Source organism: Netta rufina, assembly GCF_964035555.1.
Source record: "Netta rufina genome assembly, chromosome: 4".
Lineage (NCBI taxonomy): Eukaryota > Metazoa > Chordata > Aves > Anseriformes > Anatidae > Netta > Netta rufina.
Window position 1 is genome coordinate 63,430,122 of NC_140127.1, and position 9,981 is coordinate 63,440,102.

Sequence of the window (9,981 nt, forward strand, 5' to 3'; positions counted from 1 at the left end):
CATGACTTATCCATTCTTCTTGGTCCACATATACTCTTTCCACAAAACCAACACTTAAACATACACTGAAGTGTTTCAGCTGGTGAAGCTTCCACCACCTGGTAATTGTTTTTATGGGTCTTTTTTAGTTTCATTTTTAGCATACTCTGCTTTTTGCTTGGCTTCCTGTCTCAGCATTCTGAAGAGTAAGACGCTTTCGATAACGTTTGACACCAAGACAACTACTTGTCCTTTCCGACAGAACTACTTTCAGGACGTGACCTTTATACTTGTTGATAGTCTTCATGACATTAATTATCTCTGGTGTGTCAACATCAGGATGGTTTAGTACGACAACTGGCTGGTTGCGACGAGGGCATTTGATCAACTGATTCATTCTCAGAGGGACAAGCCGGAGACGTCTTGCCGTCAATAGATATGACCATGTCAGAATTTGAACTGGTTTCTGACTGAGTTCTTGTTTTCCTCTTAGGAAGTTCCCTGAAGCTTGCTTGTTTTACCTTATTTTTGGGTCCTAGTTGACTTCTTGAATAGGGTTTGCTTTGCTTACTCACATCACTGCTTTTCTGATATGGTACACCATTTTGTTTGCTATTTTTAATACTTGCTTCTCGCCTTGGTCTTTGCCTGAGCGATAGATTTCGAGACTGAGAAGCATTTGGTTCAATCTGATTAGGCAAATGTGGCACATTACTGCTAAATTTCTCAGAAACACTAACAGGAACCGGGCGAGGCAAAAGCATTTCATTGCAATACATAGAAGGAGCTGATACTTCACTCCTCTTCTCTATTCCTTTAGAGTTTTGACTGCTAGTAGCATTAAGCACTCTCAACACTGTCCCTTTGGGGATAAACACTGGAGTAGCAACATTGGAATTTTTAGTTACCCTGCTTTTAGATGTTCTTGCAAATGTAAGCATCTGCTCGTTACTGTGTTCTTCACTACTAAACACACTATTTCCACCATGCATTTGAGGTAAAGACATAGCTTGTTCCAATTCAGTGGCAGGAACAACTCTCTCACAGCTTGCTGAATTTTCCTGAGGGAAATGCACCTTTTTACTAGAAGCTTGACATCTCAAAGGCATAGATTTCATGTTAGATTCAGCAGCAGACATGAGCTGAGCAATCTTTCTACACAGCAATGTTGCTGACTTCTTATTGCATGTTGTATCATCCCATCTGACGCCCTCTGGAACATTTTCGGCCCCAGAACTAAGAGAAAATACAGATGAAATAACGGGTCCCTCAAAAGGATTGCTCTTATTCTCCATTTTCTGTAGTTCTAATGATTCCAGGAGAAGATTGTTTTTTGGACTTACGGTTTCAGCTTTCTTTACTTTGCTAAAGCCAAAAGTCATGTCCTCCCAAGGTGGAGTTTTAGTGAAATTAAAGTTCTTTTCCGCTTCAGAACATGTAACAGATTTTTTATCAAAACCCTTACCAGTTAGATGTGCTTCTGCAGAGCTAACTACCACATTCTTACATTCTTTGTCATCCCTCTTTAGAGGCAATGTATCTTTTTGTTTAAGGACTGCAGCAGAATAGAATGTTTTGCCCTCCTGAGTAGTCTTTACTGAAATGTTCTTGGAACTTTTATCTTCAGAAACAGTGGCATATTTTGGACGGGATATATCCACACCTTCTTCATAACAATACAAATCATAATGTAAGTTATTTTTTCCATCTACTTCCCACTTCGAGGATTTAAGATCACTTTTTTTTTCAGTACTATTAGTCACCAGAGACTGAGAACAGAGCTCTGCAACACTTGAATGCACATCAATACCTTTTACCAAATGAAGGCGTAATTTTGATGCATCTTCTCTCTGTATAGATACAGAGTTGTAGTCTAAGCATTGAGAATCCGAAGAACAAAGACATTCAGAATTTTTGTCATGTGTACTCTCCAAATTAAGCTGGTTACTAACACTGGATAACTTGTCTACATTCACTTCCATGGTTAGTAACTCATTTTGAATCATAGAAGATGTTTTTTTTCCTTCTACAGATCGTTCTCTACCTTGATACTCAAGTTCCTGTTCAGCACAGTTCACAGGTTTGTAAGCTGCTTCTTTCATAGGAATTAGCTTAAGAACCAGCTGTTGAGCTCCGTTCACTATTTTAATCTCTACTATCTGAGCTAAACAATTAGAAGGAACTACAAGTTCAGATGGTGCAATTACTGTTAAAGGCATTCCAGGTTGTAAAGGCTCAGATTTTGGAGAATAAACCTCAACTTCCACACTTTGATTCTCACACATGCTTATTTCAGATGGCTCCAATATTGTTTTGTCCTGTACTGACGTTGCATTTATGCTACATTCTGTATCACGAGACGAACACACGATTTTAGTCACTCTTTCTGGAATCTCACAAATCATATTTGAAGATGAATTTGAAAGTTCATTTTGAAAAGGAATTTCATCATATTTCTGCTTTTCAAATAAAGTGCTTTTACTTGGCAAGCAAGCCTTCTTTCGCTTGTGGTTTATGATAGTATTTGAAGGCCGTTTTGTGGGTGCTTCATGTACTCTTCTTGTATGTTTTACTATATAGTCATGTCTAACGGCACCATATTCACAGTATTCACACTGATAAGGAAAAGTTCCAGTGTGTTTCACCAAATGTCTCTGGAATTCACCTTTAGTGTAAGATACATAATTACATTGGGAACAAATAAATTTAATTTCTTCATGTTGACCTATATGCTTTTTATACTGCAAAGGATCCCGTGTTGAAAATCTACACTTATCGCAGTAGTATTTACCTGGCAGAAAGTTTTTAACTTTAAATGTTTTCTGTTTTCTACTTGAGGATATTTTTTCATGCTTTTCAAAGTCTACAGCATTGGCACCTTCAGGAACAAAATGGAAAGCAGGCGGTGGAATATGACTGCATGTCTTACAGATGAAATTCTTGTCTTCAGTCCACCCGAGTTTCTTCTGCTTTTCTATATCTTGCATTGAAATTTTCTGAACATTTCTGCATTTTATACAGTTTATCAGTGACAACTTATTATTCTCAGCCTCAGTCCCTTGGTACAGGCAGTTCTGGTCACCATCCCCTTTTGACGGATTTGTTTTATCTTCAGAAGATTGCTTTGGGGATGTAGTTAAGGAATTATTTTTATCATTGACTTGGACAGGGTACAATCTTGGTAAAATTTCCCTCATTTTCTTCAATTGCATTTCAGAAGATGCAACTCTGCAGCAGTCTTGTCAAACACAGCAGTAACAGACAATATTTTCTTGATATTACTCTTGTGTATGCTGCTTATTAATTACTCATTCGGGCCACCAATTTGCAAAATATGCTCTTTGGAAGAAATGGTGCTCAAGGAACTGCATCCATATTATATTCCATGTCCTTAATTTTATTCAATCAACTTGCAGCACTAGGGAATAAAAAGTAGAAGATTAAGTCAGTTATGATTTACTAATCATTTAACTAACGTGAACTACAGCTTAATTACAACATGCAAACTTGTTAACATTGATTGTATTGTGCACATACAATCATTAACTCTAATTGAAACATATCCAAATAAATAACCCTTTAATGTTTGCTTATATTCTATTTGTAAATTCATAAAATGATCTAATATATAACAAAACCTAGGGAGTTTCTTCCATGTCATGAAAAAAAAAATCCATTTAAAAGCATGTATTTAAGCCTAAAAAAAGGATTCTCAGTGACAGTACTCTGCACCAGAATTTGATTTCAGTTTATATACAGTCCTTGACTGAGGAAAAGATATTATAAAACACTATAGGTGCCACTCATTTATGAATAGCAATAAGAAAAAGGAAACCAACTCCAAGGATTACTAGAAACACACAACCTAATTAACATAAAAGTTCCTAAAGTATAGATATAAATTCTTTTCTAAGCCATGCCAATGTTTCCAGATCCAAGCAGTCCTGAACACTAACTCAAAACAACATATAATTTCTACTTCACATATTCTCAAAATAATTAGGTCAAAACAATCTGTGGCTGCAATAAGTAATTACTATCACTTCTATTAATATCACAGTACAATCACTTCTACATACATGTGCTTGTGGGCAAGCACATAAATAATTCACTCCACCCCGATAATACAAAATGTATTATTCAATCAAAATAAGCAGTGCAATGGTAGGCAGAGGAAGAACAGTATTATTAGTGTAAAAATACCACAATCACTTGTGCAACACTTTTGGCCCCACAGGTTCTAGTACTTACTGTCACTTTTCTATATTTAACACAAACAAGATCTCAGCTTTAAAAGCTTTTGCCAAAACCACGAGACCATTGAAATTTGGAAAATAAACAACTGAAGCATCCTTTTGAGACATAAATAAAATAAGATAAAGTCCAAAGCTAACAGTAACAAGTAAAAATCTATTCAACACCTTCTTACTCAAAGTCTTACTTACAGACATAGTGTTGCACAGATCTGCATTCAAGTATAGACCCTGAGGTTATTTCTAGACTCCTCTGCATTTTAATATAATCACACAGAAGATGGCTATTTCTGCTCCTGAAATCTACTTTCTCTCCATGTCTACCTACAGAGAATAGGGCTTGATTTGAGCTCTAAAACCCTCTCGCAGAGCTGAGATCTCATAGTAGCATCTTACTACTATAATACTACCTGAATGAGAACTTGATACTCCAGCACACCTTTAGAATGCCTGGATATGACTAAGGATCCAGAAGGTTCTTCTTGCATCTCCCTGCATTCCATCTGCTAACACTCCTAATTGCTATAAGAATGTTAACCTAGAGATGGGGCTATACAAAGAGCATAAAAATTGACATAACCTCAAACAACAGCAAAAAGTTATAAAACTGGTTAGATGATTGTCTTTTCAGTCTCTAACAGATGGATGGCGGCACACCTCAAACTCATCAGTATGTAGCACTTAGAGCTATAGCAGTCTCATATTATAGTGCCGACAGCTGTAGCTACATCCCTGCTTGAAAAACAAATCCACAGCAGCTTCCCAGGAAGGAGGAAAGCATACATTACTATATCAGGATCTGAAGATTTGTGTTTCGTTTGTTTGGTTGCTTTAATCTAACACTGGTAACATTAGCACCTGGATAACAGGATAAAAGTCAAATAAATGCTTCTGATGATCTCAGAAGGACTGTTCTCCCATGCTAATATAACTTTAGACTTGGGATGAATCTTGTTGACACAGAAGACATATGGTAGGCCTATATTCAGGAGATCCACTGCTTTATTTCAGGAGAAAGATTATACAAGAGCTTGGAGAGCTCAAGAGCTGCATCCAGACCAAAGATGCTTTGATGATTTGTACAGTTTTAAGAAATAACTAAAAATCTGCATTTTGAAAGAGACAGGTGAAATTAGATTAATATTGTCTTTGCCTTTTTTGCTGTTAGCAATTACCTGCTCATACTGAAACTGCAATCTGCATGAACCAGCCAGCAGATAAGCATGGCGTACTTTATACCATCAACAACCTTAATCACAAAAAACAGTATTAGTAACAGTATCTAAATACATAGAAAGTTTTCTTATTTTTTTAACACTGTAAACTTCACCTTCCGAAATAGCATGAAAAAGAATCCACCACCTTTAAAGACCAAGAAAACACTGTCAAACTTCTTACAAATGCTTCAATTTACCAGACAGACCTCTATTGCTCAGCCCAGGAAGGTGGCACTAGAAGAATTTAACAGAGGTAACTCAGAGAACAGGCTAGTAGTCTTTCTAAACTTTTCTAACTCAAGTAGTTTTCTATTTGAAAGAGAAAACAAATGGGTGTATAACCCCAAATCCAAGCTTTTATGCAGACCTGTGACAAATACTGTGTTCAAACCAGTGTTATTAGAAGCCAAATTTCAAATGTTGCTGGAGTTACTGTGACTGCATTTGATATATGTGGTCTGTTAAACCTGACCAGCATCTAAACACCCACACAGCCTCTCACTCAGTTCCTATCCCACCCTGATTAGAAAGGGGAGTGAACTGCAGGGCAAGAGACAAAGACAGTTTCATAGATGAAGGTAAGAAGCAAAGTGTAGGGGAAGCATAAACGAACCCACTCATCATCTCCCACAAGCAGACCAGTGCACAGCCAGTCTACACACAGCAACCACCTTGGAAGCCAACACTCCTCTCCCCTTTTTCCTCTGCTTCCAATTATTATTGTATATTAGGATGTTTTATGGTATTTAATACCCACCTGGCTAATTCTAACCAGTTGTCCCAGCAGTGTCCCCTCCCAGTCTCTTGCTCACCCCTTGTCTACTCACTACGAGGCTAGGGAGGAAAAAAGCCTCGACATTGTGCAAACACTGCTCAACATCAGCCAAAACACTGGTATGTTATCAATTCTGTTTTAGCCACAAATTCAAAACACAGCCCAAAACAGGCTGCTCTTAAAAAAAATAACTCCATCCCAGCCTAACCCAGTACAAGGTGAAAATGAACTCAATAACCAGTAGCTGCTGAAATGACACCCTTGTTGTCTACCTAGCTTTTTTTTTTTCCTCCCCCATTTTTTTTTTTTTTTAATTAACTGTTCAGTGATCAGGAAAGGTTTGATGCAAACCATTCCTATTTATCACTATTTTGGCTAAAATAAAGTACATTGCAATGTGTTGTTTTTTGTTTTTTCATTAAATACAGGAATTAAGTTACTTGCTTTTTCTGATTATTTCAAAAAATTAGATCATTGATCTATTGATCTATTGATACAGAAAGGTGGTGCAATAATCCAGCTCCATTCACTCCATACCACCATGAATAGGGAGAGAAGGGAGGCTGAGAATTACCCTGAAAAATTGTGTTAATTAACTGTTATCAGAGACATGCTTCAGAAGATTTAATTAAATTATACATACTGTATTTTTTCAAGTTACATTTAGATGCAGAGCACACAGACCAAACCAAAGACACAACTGAAACAAGACCTGAAAGTCTACAGGGAGTCTGAATAGAAATGCAGGAATGGGACAGATAAAGAATCACGTAAAAGATCCTAGGTGTGTCAAAAATCAGTTCTAGTCATTGTCTTTACAAGAAAGTATTTGTAAAAAAAAAAAAAAAAAAAAAATATGAAAATACTTTGAAATTCTAGATACCCTAGATTTTCCAAAAACTTGGAAGAAGAAACAGAGGCACATGAAAAAATGATAACAGGAAGTTAAACCAAACTTTATTCACTCCTACCAAACACTTGCTATTCAATGACATTTAAAAAAAGGACAATTAATGAAAGGAAATATTCCCACCTTGCACGTAACACTAAGTAGTGTATCTTGAACCTTGCTGCTCAAGATAGTGATCAACAGATCCACTGAAGTCAAAATGTATTCCTAACAGTAGATATCACATTTTTATAAAGGTTAGAAAACAAACACCAAGTAAAAATAAACAGACACCCTCTGCAGTCTCACTATGCCAAATCCATCCAGTACAAAGTTTTTGCACTGCAGTAAATTACAAACCACTGACGCAGCCACTGTCAGAGACAGGAATTCCTAGCATCTTCCCATTATTCTATGTTTATTAAAATTTCCATTACCTTCAAATACATTAAAACTTTGTTCATCATTCCGAAGAAAAATATTTATTTTCCACTCTTTTACTTCCCTTCTTTACCTCAAAGTATACAATGCTATCAACAAGACGGATGTGACGAGCAGCATGTTTTTATCATACATGATCAAATAAGACCTTACTTCAGCAAAGTATACACCTCTCACATACTAAGTTCACAAACTGCACTCACCTTTGGATGAGAAAAACTCATCCAAATCATTTTCTAAGAGAAATAAATTTTAAAAGAATTAGAAGACATTGTGCATCACTGTATCAGGAGTATAGCATGCAAAATGCAAGTCTCTAGGGGAAAACTTAAATCTCCATGTAAACTTATCTTGTCTGCGTTTCACAACTCCATACTATGCCATGTAGTATTGGTTGGCTGTATCTGATAAGCTGAGTGAACTGTCTTACTGACCCAGCAGCAGGGGTTGACTAGCCAAGAACCCACAACTGTCAGCCACCAGCTTTAGGCCTAACAACTGGGAGAGATCCAAAGCGCTTGACTCAAGTATTGCATAATATTGCAACTAATTAAAAGCACTGGTTTTGTATTGAAGGCGAATTATTCAAATACACCAAAGAGATTTTATCTGTAATTATTTCTTCTTAAAATTGCATTTTGCTTCAAAATGACAGCTAATCACACAGACATAGGGCTTTTTGTATCTGAAATTCACATCAAGCTTTTCAACCAAAATCAATGAGGAATGTCAGTGCAGATAATTAAGAAAGAACAAAGACCACAAACCAAGTTTTTAAATCTTACTTTTATTATAAAATACACAGTTATTTCACTCTACAAAAACAAAAAATGTAACTACATTCAGAATGTTTACTACTTATGGTATAAAGTTATGCAAAATATTGATTAAAAGTGGATAGTTTTCTAATGAATAGACGAAAAATTGTAAAAATGTATCGAGATTTATATACATCATAAGAAGGCAGGTATATATATATATTAAATACAATATATAAATACACAGTATTCTACTGAAATGGTGGTCTAAGGCTCTGGGCCTGAAGCCTAGCTTTATTTGTACCTGACACATAAAAGATTCTGATATGTAATTCAACTGCTTGGTGGTCTTATTGCAATAAACTAAGCAAGGCACCCTAATATAACTACTGTATCAAAAGCAATACTTTAGACAGTATCCAAAGAGATGCTCATACAGTTGTTTATCACATGTATGATTACATGTGATTACATTTCATACATTACATGTATGATTATCTTACGAATTTATGCTGCATATTTATCCATTTCATAAAAATTACAACCATTTCAAAAATCTCTGTATATCCAAAGCATACTGACTAGCATGTAGTATTACCTTGTTCTAAGCTTTAAGGCCTGTAAGCAACAAAGCAAGGAAGCATGACACTACAGAAAATGGGAGAGGAAAGAGAAAAGAGCTCTATTACATATTCCTCCATACCCAGTTCACAAAGCACTCATGTAGATGCTAAAATTCATCTCTACAGATTTAATTTCTGATCAAATAAACCACTTACATAAGGATCTGCAAGAAAAGGGCCTACTACTACAACCTTTTATTGTAGTAGTAATGCAGAAGAGAATACTAGCAAAATCCTGTAGAATACCATTAGTCTTCTTTGTAACAAAAGACTTCTTTTTATTACATGTGTGCTTCAGGACATGTAGGCTACATCCATGATAATACTGGATTCTTTTTTAAAATAATTCTAAGTCATTTTATACATCGCATTTTCCTTTAGTGTCCAACATAGGACATTTTTATGATAGATTCTTTAGCAACAAAATTTAATTTCGGATTTAATTAAGAGATTCTTATGCCTGAACACTGTAAAGAACAAAATTTACATACAAAAGGCAAGATGTTCAATTTGCTCAATAACGTGGTTACTAACCCGAAAGCTTCTCTTCTTCAAGAAAAACGTCCCAGACGCCAAACCTGGACAACAGCTTTAGAGTCCAGGCGAATCCACGGCACCCTCATGGCGTCCACGAGCCAGCAGCACCCGCCAGCTTACCACCAAAAAGAAAACAACAAAAAAAAAAAAGACCAAAAAAAAAAAAATCCCAATTTTCTCAGGCATCCAGCCCACCCACGCAGACACGGTGCTGCCCCTCCGCGGAGACCAGGCCTGTCTCGCTGAGGGAGCGTCTCTGCTTCGCTGAGGGGTGACCGGGCGGCCGGCGGATCCCCCGCCAGGCCGCGCAGCCCTCCGCCCGCTGCCGCCGCCGCCGGCGGGGAGGCGGCTCCGCCCGCAGCGCCGCGCAACGCCGCCGGCGGCCCGCAGGGGGCAGCACTGCGCCGGGCTGCAGCCCGCGCTCGCCGCGGGGACACCCTCTAGACCTCTCCCTGAGGGAAAGGCGGGCGGGCAGGGCATGCGGCAGCCGCGACGCGGGACCGCCTGGG

General features: G+C 37.5%; 1 protein-coding gene across 1 annotated transcript in view; it reads right to left on the reverse strand.

The window, feature by feature from the left end:
• ZNF518B (zinc finger protein 518B) overlaps positions 1 to 3,191 on the reverse strand; it is a gene marked incomplete at both ends in the record, with an annotated part of 3,697 nt that extends 506 nt beyond the window's left edge. Inside the window, 4 exon segments of the mRNA XM_084286536.1 lie at positions 7 to 37; positions 39 to 157; positions 160 to 421; positions 423 to 3,191. Coding sequence (XP_084142662.1) covers positions 7 to 37; positions 39 to 157; positions 160 to 421; positions 423 to 3,191 — 3,181 coding nt within the window.
• Positions 3,192 to 9,981: the final 6,790 nt, after the last annotated feature.